Genomic DNA, 14,784 nt, shown 5'->3' on the forward strand with positions numbered 1-14,784 from the left:
AGGAGATATCATAAAACAAGATACAGAAGAAGGAATGAATAAAGACTATTCCAGATACAATATAACAATTAGTATCTATTGAAATTGCTAGATCTGCTGAATCAATTTTTCCGTAGCCTTTCACGTTTGATTAAACAAATGTATTCAGCTGCATAAATGTAGTTATGACAACAAATTCAGGGTTTTGTCCTTATCAACGTAATAATAAAGATTATCATATCATATTAAACTCTTCATAGTTAAGTTTATTTAATGATCACAATATGCAAACTATTGTCTCTTCTTCTTCAACGTATTGTAGGCCTTAGGCCTGTAGCTTCCAACTTGTTATCCTTGAGATGTTGATGTCCACGAATCCATCCATCTTTTTGGAGGTCTTCCTAAAGGTCGTCGTGTCCCTAGTTTACCGTCTCGTGCGAACTTTGCTAATCTTTCTCTGATTATCCTGTCCACGTGTTCGTTCCAAGCTCTTCTACGTTCACGTCCGCATCTGACTTTGTCTTCCACCTCACATTCGTGTCTTATGTCTGTGTTTCTCTTTCTGTCTCTTTTGTATATCCGCATATGTTTCATTTCTGTTGTTCGAATGATGTTTTTAGTTCTTTTGTTGTCCGCTCTTGTTTCTATAGCATATGTCAATAAGGGTCTAACGCAGGTTTTGTATATTTTAACTTTTGCCCTTGTGTCCCTGAGTGCGCCTGATATTCGGCTGGCTTTGTTTGCTTGTCCTTTTACTTCATTTATTCTGTTCTGGTCTGACATTTGGTTCTTCAGAGATGACAAGGGTTTTAGTTTTTGCGTTGGATACTTGCACAACGTAAACGAAAGTTTCCACGGATCCCCGCTTCCATATGAATATTTTCATTTAGAAATTTAATCTTCTCATGTTAAATTTCTTGTCGAGGTTCCAATGTTCATCAAAAATAAAATCTCTATGTAAATATTGAATAAATTGATAAATTGTACGCCAATGTTCATCGATATTTGATAGATGGAGACACAGACGAATGATTTTTGAAATGCCTTTTTTTTTCTTCGAAAAGTCCTGTGGTTCTGAATGGTAAATATGAAGAGGGGGAAACTTCTCGTCTTGCCTCTTCTTTATGTATTACTGTTCTATTTCCGATTATGCTGAATTTTATGATTTAGATCTATCGGATTGTTTGTTTGCGGTAGGTTTTGGAATTTGTAGATACTAGAAAAGAGGAAACGGTAAAATCTTGAAAGAAACGTGAATATGAATCAATAGTTTTATTTACAACATAACTCGCTGTAAATAATAGTTCACATCCGATTTTGTTTTTTTTTTGATATATTTTTGTCCAATAAACAATTTTAGAATCAAATATATAATATTTTTTTGACAAAGAAATATATCAGAGTAGAGAGAGAAAGAGATAAGCTTTATTGTGTTAATTCTATATTACATAATATAAAAATACAAAATAATGATTGAATTCAATAGTAGTAATTATAAATCACAAATTGATTTATGCTAGTCTCTAGAGTCTATGGTAAATTTTAGAATTCTGCCACCGAATAATAAGATTTTTCAAACTTATCAAAACCTTTGTCAAACCTCGAAACTTATCAAAAGTTTTTGCCATTTTTATTTCAGAAGGTAGCTGATTGAATATTTTTTTCGCACTGAAGATAACGAATTTTTTCACCGGATTAGAAATAGGTATAGTCAAGTAAATGTCCAGCTTCTTCCTTCTAGTGGGTATGCATGGGTTCTCCCAGAGTTGCGGAAATGTTTGCAAACCAAACAAACAGATTCTAAAATGAAGAGAGCGGGGAGAGTTAGAATTCTGTGTTTTTCAAAATAGAATTTGCAATGCGTTCTACTACTCAAACCAAAAATATAACAAATAGCTGTTTTTTGAAGAGGTGCAAACTACAAGACCCTCAGAAAGGCAAGCCTTACCGAAGATTCGATTCGAACAACGAGTAGTAAGTTATTAAAGCAGTACGAGACACAAATTTAATCGCAAAACAAGGAGAAGATATTTTTTTTCAAATTTTCTACATGTGCAGACCATTGAAGGACATTGTCAATATCTAGACCAAGAAACTTTATCGAATTTGAGGATCGTATCAAGTCATCGTTGAGTTTTAGAGGTTTTAAAACTCCTTTAAGGGATAGACCTAGTTTTCTCAGTGTTTAAACAGAAATCGTTTGCGTCAGACCAGGTCTTAATAGTTATGAGATCATTGCCCATGGTCGAATGTAGAGTTTGTATATCTGGACCACTCCAGGTTACACTGGTATCAGCCGTGAATAATGTGAATTGACCATTGATTCGTAGGTCTGTGAGATCATTGATGAAAATCAGAAAAAGAACTGAACCCAAATCTGAACCCTGAGGCACGCCACTACCAACTGGCAATTTACTTGAAAATTTACCATTAGCTCGTACCAATTGATTTCGACATTCAAGGTAAGATACAAACCATTTTAATGGAATACTTTGGACGCTATAATATTCTGGTTTGTTAATCAGATTTCAATTATCAACACTATCGAAGGCTTAAGCGAAATCACAAAGAACCAAAGCCGTAAAAAATTTATTGTTAAGTGAACTATATATTTCGTTGAGAACAGAAAACATTAGTGCATTTATTAGGTAGAAAACCAAATTTTTGAGCTGTCAGGATTTTATGTTTTTAAAGAAAGGGTAATAATGCGAAAGGACGATAATTCTTAGTGTTTTCTATGAGTATAAAGAAATAAGAGTCAGCTTTGGAATCAATAATGATAATATATCATACAGATGTACATACATACCATTTGAAATCAAATCTATTACATCTTTTGTCGCATTTCGCAAGAATTTTAGGGAAACTGCCTTACATGCTGTAAACTACTTGTATTCCAATACCAAATATTTATATATATAATTTCTACATATTTTAGGATTGCCATATATTTAATTTGATTTTCTGCTTTATTCACATCGTTGAATTTGTTTTGTTTGACAATGTATTTTTATATTGAACATTTTTGTGTTCTTTGTTGTTCTTTACAGGCCTTTATCTACAAACTGTAAACAATTTTTTGACCAAAAAGCATTCTTCTCTCAGCCTTAACGTTTACATTCGATATTTTTTATTGCTTTCACTGTTGTTAAAAGTCTTTTTATTTCAATTGTTGCAGCTTGTTTTTTGAGACTCGTTTAAAATTTGTCCAACGAACACTATACAATACAGAATATTTCCAAAAGAAAAAAATTATTTCAACAGTGATTTCATTAAATAATTGACGATATGGATCAGAAACATTAAATTCAAAATATGAAACCTTAGATTATAAAATCGGTGATTTGAAATCCCCCGTGGACCCTAATGCCGGCTGTGGGCCGTGTCATCCCTACCGCAGACTTCTAAACCGATGGCGGAGTGGTTTTCACCCAGACTGTTCTTCTGGATTTTGGATAGTAGTTTAACAGTTCCGCATGGGAGTTCGGGAACATCTGGAACGGACAGATTCATTTCGAGTTACGCTATTTCCCTTTTCTGGAAAGGCTACCACGCTCGTTGCCTACTGACTGGCTCCTTGCTCCTGACCGCGAAACTTTATCCAGGTGTCTCTCAGTTCCCTTTCACGTATGTGAACTCAACGCAAATCAGTTACGGAAGACGAAATCATTGTCCAGACATTTAATACAAATGGAAAGTGATGGCGGGTCTTGGCACTTAAATAATTTTCCGATTCATCGCTTGTCAAGAACGTTGAGGAAATTGGCATATACAGATTATTTTATTATTTTTGGAAATATCTTTCGCGTGAATGTGAAAAGTCAAACCAAAAAACTTAAATAAAATATCGTTGTGTTCTTAGACGATTGATACAAGCATATAATAAAACATTAGTAGTAGTAGCAGTAAATTTTTCAATGTAATATGATGTAATATTCGCTTCGCCGCTGATATCATGTGAACAAAATACTCCTAATCTGCAGATTCACGCAATATTTTAGAAGAAAATAATTAGTGAAGCTGCATTTCGTTACATATTTTGAATTGAAGCCGCTTCTTCTCTAAAAACCATGCTTCTTCTTGTAGCTCGAACGAATAGAATCTTTGGTAATTCATCGTAGGGTTCCTCCAATAAAATATTACATCAACACGGAACTAAAGTGACATCACGATATTCTGTAAAAATAATAATGAAGCATTAACGATGTGAATTTGGTTCCCTGAATTGTATCTGTCGTTATGTCACGTACCATTTTGTGCCACCACTGTTTTTGTAGCAGCCTAATTATTTCGCACCTCTAAATCCAACTTTACAATTTAACAATCTGTTGCCTCAACAATAGCCATTGTAACAGATACGTTTCAATTTTCACTTAATAATAGATCCACAGCCGACTGAGAGTGTGCTGCTCGCCTTATGCCAGCGAGTGCCTGATATCTTTTGCTCAAAACTAGCCACCGTGATACTTTTGTTATATATTTGCCGACAGCAATTGTCTTCTAATTGGGTGGTAAGTTTTTGTTTACGCCAAAATATCAATTGCAATGCTTTGAATAACAATCTAAAACGAGCTGCCTTCCCCATTTTGTGGAAACTCCGGTTAGTTTTAAAGAAAAATAAACACCAGAGTCGGGTTCGCGTAATTCAAAGAATTCATTGTTTATTTTATGTTGTGACACAACCTTATGATAATCCATATTACTACAGGATTGGAAAAAGTTCGTTGTATGTAGTTACACGTTAATGTTTTATTAAAAAAAAAATATATAACATTCGTTGTAAATGACATTCAACAATAACATGCATGCAATGAGATCTCATAACATACACGTGCGTTATGAGGAGAAAACTTGGTTTAATTAAATTACAATCAAATTTTTAATTCCCTAAGACTTTATTTTGGTCTATTTACACAAATTTAGTCAATTAAAAAACGTTATAAAACTTTTAGCATTAGCGAGATATATTTAGGATTGAAAGAGTGATGCCTCTTAATGTAGGCAGCACATTATGCAATTTCTTTAAAAATAGGACACGTTTTCTTAAGTAGCATGCTATTAAAATAAATATTGTCAATTTCTTGAACAAAATATGATTGTATCCGAACATTTTCTCAACTTTATCTACAAATATGTCTGATAGTAATAAATAATAAGGCACAATCGTTTTGCAATAATTGTTTAATTATTATTAACAACTATCATTATAAAGTTTAAATAATTGCGATGTTTTTATTTAATGGAAAAAATGAATGGGCGTAGAAAAAGTATAATACGTTCCACGAGTTGTAAGCCCATTACGCACTCATGAAATTTTTCACTTCGTGCGTAATGGGTTACCTACAACTCTTGTTACGTAATATACTATTGTTTTGAAATTATCATATCTTCTCTAAATATAACTGCATTTTTGATATGTGTGTAGAAAAAAAATCAGGACGTTGGTAGGTCTCAGAAAATAGGCAACTAGAGGCTTAATTATTAACGATGTGTCTGTAGGCAAGCTAGTATAGCCGTTGCCTTTGTTTGTATTGAAAGTGTTTTTTTGTTGTGAAAATGATCAGCGTGAAATTTAAAATAAAACTTGAAAAAACTGCAACTAAAACTCGTAATTTATTGAAACAAGTGTATGGAAATGGATGTTTGTCGAGTCTACGTGTTTAGCGTTTTCAAGATAACCGAGATGTCAAAAACGGATGAAAATTTCGAAAAAGTCAGTATTTTTGTTCGATCTGAGCGAATTTACAAATAATATGTGCGGCAAATTTGACACAAAACGAGTGTGCAAAACTGCTACCACTGTCCATCAAGAGTTTTCTATCTGAGTTCAACATTTCAGTGTTAGACACACGTTATTCGCCGGATTTTGCACCATGCGACTCCAACCTCTTTCCTGAGGTCAAATCTTCGTTAAAAGAAACAAGATTTGAGTTTATTGAAACTGTGAGAGAAAAAGCGGCGCACGTTCTAAAGGAACTGAAAGACAAAGACTTCCTGCAATCTCGAATGTTTTAAATACGGCGTGGAAGCCTGAAACAGCAGCTAACAGTTATAACTCGGAAAATCCTATTGCATTAAAAAATTTCGGATGAATTGCGCTAAGTACTATAAATTTACTGTTCAAAAAAGGAGACAAAAAGATACCCGAAGTATAAACCTTCTAAATACATCCTTGAAGATCATGACAAACAAAATAAATGAACTCACCACATTGAGCGATGAACAGCATGGATTCAGATCAGGAAGATCTTGTACAGATGCGATATTTGTCCTGCGACAAATAACTGAAAAATCCATCGATTATAACAAATCGTCATTCAGTTGTTTTATAGACCTGGAAAAGGCATTTGATTGAATACAACTGTAGGACGTGGTACACCTTTTATACAACAGGCAAATTCAATATAACATCATAAAAATCATAGAAAACATTCACGAGAGAAACAAAATAGAGGCCAAAATCAATGGCATAATTACCGAAGAAATTCCTGTAAACAATGTGAAACAATGGTATTCGACAAGGAGACGAAGTAATAAAAAATGGGGAACAAAGACGTCAAGATCCTATGCTATGCCGATGATGCTGTTTTGATTGCAGAAAATGAAGATGACTTACAGAGATTACTATTCAAATTCAACACAACGACAAAAAGTTTAAGAATGAAGATATCTGCAGCAAAAACGAAATGCACGACCACCTCAAAAACACTTATCAGACGCAAACTGGTTGTAGATGATGAAATTATACAACAAGAGATGAAATTTAAATATCTAGGCATAGAAATATCAGGATACGGTGATATCGAAGCAACCAAGCGGCAAAAGTAGCACGAACCTGAGCTTACCCGAACGATACAATCATCCGAAACAAATGTATTGGAATCGAAACCAAATCCCGAATCTTCAAGGCTGTCATCCGGCCTATATTAACATACACAGCGGAAACCAGACCAAACACATCGAACACAAAGAGAATATTAGAAACAACCGAAATGACAATAGCACACAGGATTTCTTTTTGACAGGGAGAGAAGCGAGGACATTAGAAGAACATGTAAGATTGACAACATAAACGAATGGATATTGGGAAGAAAGAGCGAGTGGAACGAACACATAGATTGAATGAATGACGACAAAATGGTCAAAATAGCTAGAGACAAGTCGCCCTTAGGGCGCCGAAGCGTTGGAAGACCCCGCAAGAGATGGAGCAACAACCTCTCTAATAATTAAACGGCAGAGGATACGAGGAAAAACAAGCATTTTCCTTACATTAAAGAACTAAGAAGAAGTTATTTAATAGGCACACTTATATGTTTATTTAAAAATTCACTGACGCCAAAGTAATTGGAGCATTTGAGTATATAATTGACTTGAGAAGATTTCGCGAAGTTTCAGAAACAATGAAACGATGAGATCAAAATTATTTTGCCTATTTTGTTTACTCAGTTATGAATTTCGATATCATATGGACCTTTTCACATCACCTATATTATAATAAATCTCTTTCTTCGATATTCCTCTCAAAAAACATGCTCACTTTTCAAAATAATGTAGGTACTCAAAATAAATTAATTGCGGAAATAATAAACTTATAAAACAACTGAATGATCATCTGTAGGTACGGTTAGTATAATATTGTTTACTTTTATTCAACTGAAAAGTTTGAAGAACTTAATTTCTTATGTTTTTAGTCAATTATCTTTTCGAATAAATCAATTATTACGCCCCAACAAGTAACCTCCTTCTTATAAGGACACTTTCCTGACCAAATCAATAACACGGATGTTTTTTGGATTGTGGCATCGAAGATTCATAGTAATACAAAAATTAGAAAGGTTGTACTTCATCATTTGTATCAGTCCTAAAGTTTAGAGGATATCAGGAAGATATCCTACAATATAACACTTGTGACATCCTTTTGGGAACCAGAGCACTTCTATTACATTTATTAAATGATGACGAATTACAACGTTACTACCTACAAAGACAGTCTTCTGAACATTAGTGAAGGAGGAATCACAATAGATCTTTCTGGTCTTAGTGAATGTATTGCAAAGAACATAATTCACGGTGAAACGTAGTTTTGAAAAAAAGTGTATAAATAAAATTACTGTTTGAAGAAGCAATTTGAACCTTCTTCTTCCGGCGAAATCCCTTTGAATTATTTTCTGTTCTACATCGCCTTTATAGACTTGCAATTTATGCTAATATAATATGTAGTATTTCTATTCCATGAAAGTATATTTTTCTATTTTGAATTAGATCATTTATCGTGGTATATTTATACTGATTGCAAAGAATGCCTCTTAGATATGTAAATTCTATAATACTCAATTTTGCCCATTCAGTAATTCTGTCGCTTTATTATTTATTTTTTAAGAAACTCCCTCTTATATAATAGTTCTTTACAAAGTTAGCACTATCCAGTAAAATTATTCACTACAAGTTTATTTCATTATCATTATGTAAGATTATGTTTTCTTGATGACTTACAAATGGATAAGGATCAGTATGAACAAATACGTCGACCCAATTTGACCAAAAAGTAAGAGTCCAAGAAATTAAAAAGTCTCAATTTTTTAGTTAATGGTAATCGTGGAATTTACTTTCAGATTCTGCATAATCCAAATAAAAGTACAACTTTTCTTATTGAATCATACATGTATGATTCATTTCAATATCAATTTTCTCCTCGTCCTTTTTGAACGTGTCGATTCTTTTTTTCCTTTTTCTTTTCACATCTACTCTCTTTTTTATCGCCTGAACCTTAACTTAATAAACAACAAAACGCGAAGTCCGTCTACCGCTTCCATAACCACCTTCACCAAGCAAATATATGTAGATTCTGGAGAAGCGGCCACGGAATGGTGAATAACACAAATTTGATTTTGAGTTCTTCGACTGACTACAAAGGATAGTTTGGTGGACTTCTACGGCGGCATGTGGGCTAATATTTGCAGCTCGAATAGACCCGCGAATACAATCAGGCACGTACTCGCTAGTGATGTGAAGGGATGCTGCCCCTTCCTGAGGATATTAGGAAAAGGTTGCGCTCTTTATTCAAATCAATGTGAAATATAGGATACCAGAAAAAAGTTCGCTTCTGTAAATGATATTGTTTATTAATATAAAATTTCAAAAAGCACACTATTATTTAAATTATATTTAGTCACAAAATGTATAAAGATTGGTGCTAGAAAATATAAATAAAAACAAAAAAATATTAGTAATGCAAATAAAATTATCAATTGGTCAGAGTTGATGAACAATTTTCCAATTAATAACACCAACCGACTTTTTAGATGGTATAATTGGTCAATCGAAATCTCAAATGAGGTGCCGAGATCGCGGAGCTGTCAACTTATTTTATTAGTTTGTCTGTTTAGATGAAATTCTCACTTTTAGTCAAGTTATTGACTTGAAATTTCTTAAAAACTAGTTAATCAGTCTGACAACGGATTAAAATGTGATGATACAAGTTTCAAACCATTATATTGGTATTATTACTATTCGCATATGGTCTCAATAACCCTATTTATCTTTCTTCTGGTATGATAGTCGATAAATTCAAAAAACAAAAAGACAAACAATAATTTCAAAAACAAAAAAAACTTACAAACTGAGGGGAACCGTTCACTTAGGCCAAAAACTTTCAAAAAACAAATAGAAAAACAAAAAAACTTACAAACTGAGGGGAACCGTTCATTTAGGCCAAAAACTCTCAAAAAACAAATAGAAAAACAAAAAAACTTACAAACTGAGGGGAACCGTTCACTTAGGCCAAAAACTTTCAAAAAACAAATAGAAAAACAAAAAAACTTACAAACTGAGGGGAACCGTTCATTTAGGCCAAAAACTCTCAAAAAACAAATAGAAAAACAAAAAAACTTACAAACTGAGGGGAACCGTTCACTTAGGCCAAAAACTTTCAAAAAACAAATAGAAAAACAATAATTTCAAAAACAAAAAAAAGCTTACAAACTGAGGGGAACCGTTCACAAAAAACAAAAAAATTAGAAACTGAGGAGAACCGTTTACTTAGACCAAGAGCTCTCTTTTTGTCTTCCTCTGGCCACTGGTCGTCCGTCATCCTCTTTCTAGCCAGGACAGCACAACCATAATGCAAAAGCACAACCCAAGCCCTGCAGAAGAGCAACTCCTATATCAGGGCCAACTCCAACAAACCTTCATCCTATAAAATAATTTCTCTTTTGCTTACATTACTTAAATTAGATACTTGTTCATGTATCTCGCTAATGGCATAAAATTCTGAATTTAATTCGTGAATTTATTTTGAATAGTGCCAAAATATATGGAAATGAGTCATTTTTCATGGTATTTTTAAAAATATTTTATTTTTTTGTTCGAAATTACTTCAAATTTAACAACACTTGAATTAATTATAACGTAGCGGTAGTACACGGTTACATAATCACGTAACAAAGACCTTTTCACATTTTTCTTTATTAGTCTCTAAAATTAATTTCATTAAACGTCTTTTTCGGTGAAGAACGACTCGAAATGAAAAATTATCGGAATAATGCTACAAGTTGTAAGAACACCTCCAATTAAGATTCTCAAAGCTTTCAACGTAAAAAAAGTTGGGGAAAGAAAAGGGAAAGGAAGAAAAAAACAAGTGAAAAGTTTCCGACAAAACGAAGAATAATTGCTAGCTTCAAGTGGTCCGTGAAAAAACAAATGAAAACATAAAACAAATGATGCCTAACATTTAGCGGTGGTTTGATAATTTCGGTTGATTTTCCAAGAGATGGAAAACTTCTCAGCCTTATTATTTTCGGAATCCGTAGTCTACAAATGGCCAATATCTATAATTTTATTCAATTTGAGTGTTTTTATTGGCAACAGGAATATTTAACAGATGATTTATTTGATTTATTCAGTTGGATATTTCTCGGATAGAGAATTTAAAATCAAAATTAACATTTTGGTACATTTTAGAATTAGAATAACGAATCAGAACTAAATAAATAATTACCTATGTCAATGAAGACATTTTCAAGACTTTTGTAGACATGAGAATTTACTATGATTAATTTAGAATGACGGGTTTTTATACCAAAATTCAATTTTCATTATATTTTACTATGACCACTCAGACTAACCTCGAATATAAATGAATAATAAACGCAGATCCGGGCTGGGACCATTTAGGACACTCAGATACAACCTCTAAAAGGGCTCTCCACCGTGGGGTCTAGAATACTTTCAGCAAAATGTGGACAGAGTATTTCAAAAAAAAGGTTTTACGTAATTTTAACACTAATAAAAAAGAAGAAATTACGCTAGATTTGTATACGAACTTCATTATTTATTAAAATGAGAAATTTTCAATTTTTCAAGGATACTACAAACGGATTTAAAAATAAATTGCAGTATTCAATTTAAACCAAAGTATTAAATTCTTTGTAAGCAACTGACGGTCAAAGTGGATTTTTGACTTTCATTTGAAATTTAGAAAAAACTTAGATGAAATATACAGATTGGTAAACAGTCCAGATCAAGTAAGCACATGTCAAAAACTATAAAAATTGTCCATTCTCGAAGCTGTTAATTTTTCGCTTCTTCGGTTGTGTCCCAATCGTCTATTTCGTTACTAACTATACCCATTTCTATCGACAGCTGACTTTCTTCAATTTCACATAGTCTAGAAACACTGTGCGGAGCTTCTGTAAGAAAAGTTTCGAGTTTCAAGATAAAGGCGAACTTTCAACCAAAAGCAATCCTCTGAACTGTCGTTTGCACAGAATCCTCTTCCAAAATATGCAATTTTGGAAGACATCATTATCATTTTCATCTAGGTTAAGATTAGCTGCACTTGAATGGGTTTGCGCATTATTTCTTCTGTCTTCAACTTGCTGGACCACTGTTTATACTGATATTCGAACTAAAGCATGGTCAATGGATCTACTTGAATCAAGAAAAGTGATCAAAAACAAATCTAGTAAAACAAAAGACATAAACAAGGTTTCAAATTTGGACCGTTGAGTTATCAGGTTTATAGCTGTGAATCAAAGAATTTAGCTGAAATTACACTGTCTTTACTGATCAAGAATTATTAATTAAAAATTGATAAAAAAGTCTTATCTTTGCTCCACCACCTGCATATAGCAGTTTCTTCTTCAGCCGGGGACGTAATTTCCCTCAGACTCTACGTGGCGCGAAAACTTTTTAGTAAGATGCAACCCCGAAGTTTGAGCGCATTTTACAAAGAAATGACCGGCTCTTAAGGAAAAATCACAAGGAATCTTTTTTGTAGGAAATTTCTGAAACAACATTTTTGTTTCCTTTACTTTCTCCGAAATTTGGCATAGATTTCGAGTTATTTGCAAAATTCGAAATTTTGAAAATTTAAATAAAACGCTTAGCGGCCAAAATTTTGATGTTAACTTTCACTGTATCGATAAAACATCTTGAGAACTACCTATATCCAGAAAATCAGCAACATAACTAATTTTCGTGGGTCAGGAGCTGTGATCACTGGACTATAGTTCATAGAAAATATCAGGTAATAAGTATGCCATTACACAATATTAATCAGTTTCCTAGTGTGAATTTAAACTTCTAATAGAATTTCCTTAAAATGCTCATCGATATGCGGCGAAGAGTTTTCCCAAATCTATGGATCGGGATTTAGGTATGCCAAAGTATAGATGGCGGATACTTGGACGACATTATATTTAAAAATAATTTTTCTTTTTTTGTTTTCCATTATGAATAAACTTTTGATCGAATTAAATGTGTTTTCGTTTTTACCCCACCCATATGCTGAATAGAAAGTTATGCAAATGTTTATTTCACATCATAATTAAGTTTTGCAATTAACAATGATATAAAACAATTTATTGAAACACGAAATTTATTAATTCTTACGATACTTTTGTTTCTACGTATTTGTGAAATTTGAAATGTTTTTTGTATTCTGTTTTCAAAGATATTAACGGACATAAACGATTCCTAAAGTTAATTGGTTATTTTTTAATAAAACTTCTAAAAATGTTCCCAATAATTTTCTTTAGAAGCCATCTACATGAAAGAAAAACAAGAAGTAACCGAAAGCATTTCTCAACATGGCTACATCCAATTCGAATGCGGGAATTCGAGAGAAATATTTGTGAAAATATTTGCTATTCATCAAGGTAATTCGTTTGCAGACTTTGTGCAAGAAAACAAATAAAGTTTGGAAGATAAACTCCTTAGCAGCTTTCTAATTATAATGATTAAAACGTCACACGTTGAAAGTAATTAAACATGAAGACGTTCAAAGACCATTCGTCCCAACACAAACAACAGCAAATTTCACAGTTCATTTTTATATTTATTCTACATCCAGTATAGATGAATTCAGATGGTATATAACAGATGAAACAACTTCATATCTGGGATTGATGAAACTATGACCAAAAATTTCTATTTATAAGTAAGTTATAATAATAGGAAGATTGTTTATTAGCGTTTTCCATGTTATTTTGTACGTTTGTTACCCTTTTTTGCTTGGTATTACGATCAACTAAAAGATTATGGAGAACCATAACAGTGTTGTGTAAAAAATGGAATCGCTTGTATTAACTTATGCTTTAGAATCTTATTAGATCAGCCAGGAAAATTCTATGTAACGGAGAGTCGTGGGGTTAATAGAAATAAAACACATGATGTAGGAAAACAATCGACGTTATTGGTACCATTTTATAAATAAAGAAAGCTGTACTCAAATAATATTTTCAGTGGAAGCCATGTGGATACCACTAATGGAAAAACTTGAAAGTTTTTGGGTAGTCACCACTCATGTATCAGGAACTTTTAGGTTTCAGAAGGTGGCATCTACATAAAAGTGTCGTAAATTTTTTTTATTAAATTTGTGTACTATCCATTTTTCAAATAAATATAACTATTTGCAAAAATAGCCTCTTCAAAGTGGGTTTCACAAATATCAGCGTAGATGCAGTGATCAAAACTTAACCAAAGTGGCACTAGGGTGGAAAGACCATTGATGTTCCAACTTCAAAGTGATTTTCCTTGAACATGTTACTGCAAAAATAAAACAAACAACTAATCAGATGATAAGCCACTTGGAATTGGTAAATGTCAATATCCCAAGATGGTGCGGCCATTAAGGTTTGCCACTTCCAAGTGTACACATTGTAACCTGAAAATTTGGCGTATACAAATATTTTCGGTGGTTAATGTGGTCGTGCCGGTATTAATATGTCACACATCCAGCATCGTTTCCACGAGGAAAAAGTGATTTATTCTATTATCATTCCGCACCAATGGACGCAGAGGAAGTTGTTGATCCCTTCTCATTATCATGTAACCACAAAACCAAAAATTTTGAGACTCAAATGAATTTTGACACTACTCAAACACTGTAAATTAATCACTATAGAGTGATTATCACTTTGAAGTAAATAAAGGCGATAATAACTGTAGATCATTTCTTTCAAATGGAAATCTATCTGTCACCAACAAGTGACGTTAATTAAAAGTTACCAGATAATTCACTATAAGATTGTCGCAATTTTCATTACAAATTCACCTTTAAAATCACTTTGCAGAGGGCCCAGTCTAGGGAACGCCATAATCGTTTCTTATCGGAAGTTAAGTGATTGGATGAAGTCAAAATATGGTTTTGATCACTCCAATTACCACTAGAATGTTTTGAAACCATAAAGATATCTTTAAAAGTGATAAAACGTGATTTCAACTGTTATCAACAACCCACAACAAAGTTGTAAAATTTGGGGTATTCACAGCCCCTTCCAGCAAAAGTTATACAACTTTTGATGC

The 14,784-nt window shown here is 32.9% G+C and overlaps 1 protein-coding gene across 1 annotated transcript; it reads right to left on the reverse strand.

Moving 5' to 3' along the window:
* Nucleotides 1-327: 327 nt before the first annotated feature.
* LOC130891782 (uncharacterized) lies at nt 328-762 on the reverse strand. The gene has a single exon (XM_057796744.1). The coding sequence runs from the start codon at nt 760-762 to the stop codon at nt 328-330; it is 435 nt and encodes a 144-aa protein (XP_057652727.1).
* Between the last annotated feature and the right edge of the window lie 14,022 nt (nt 763-14,784).

This window comes from Diorhabda carinulata, chromosome 3 (genome assembly GCF_026250575.1).
Source record: "Diorhabda carinulata isolate Delta chromosome 3, icDioCari1.1, whole genome shotgun sequence".
Taxonomy (NCBI): domain Eukaryota; kingdom Metazoa; phylum Arthropoda; class Insecta; order Coleoptera; family Chrysomelidae; genus Diorhabda; species Diorhabda carinulata.

Coding starts and splice junctions, on each gene's coding strand:
- LOC130891782 (XM_057796744.1), bottom strand. CDS start 762: ATGTCAGACCAGAACAGAATAAATGAAGTAAAAGGACAAGCAAACAAA.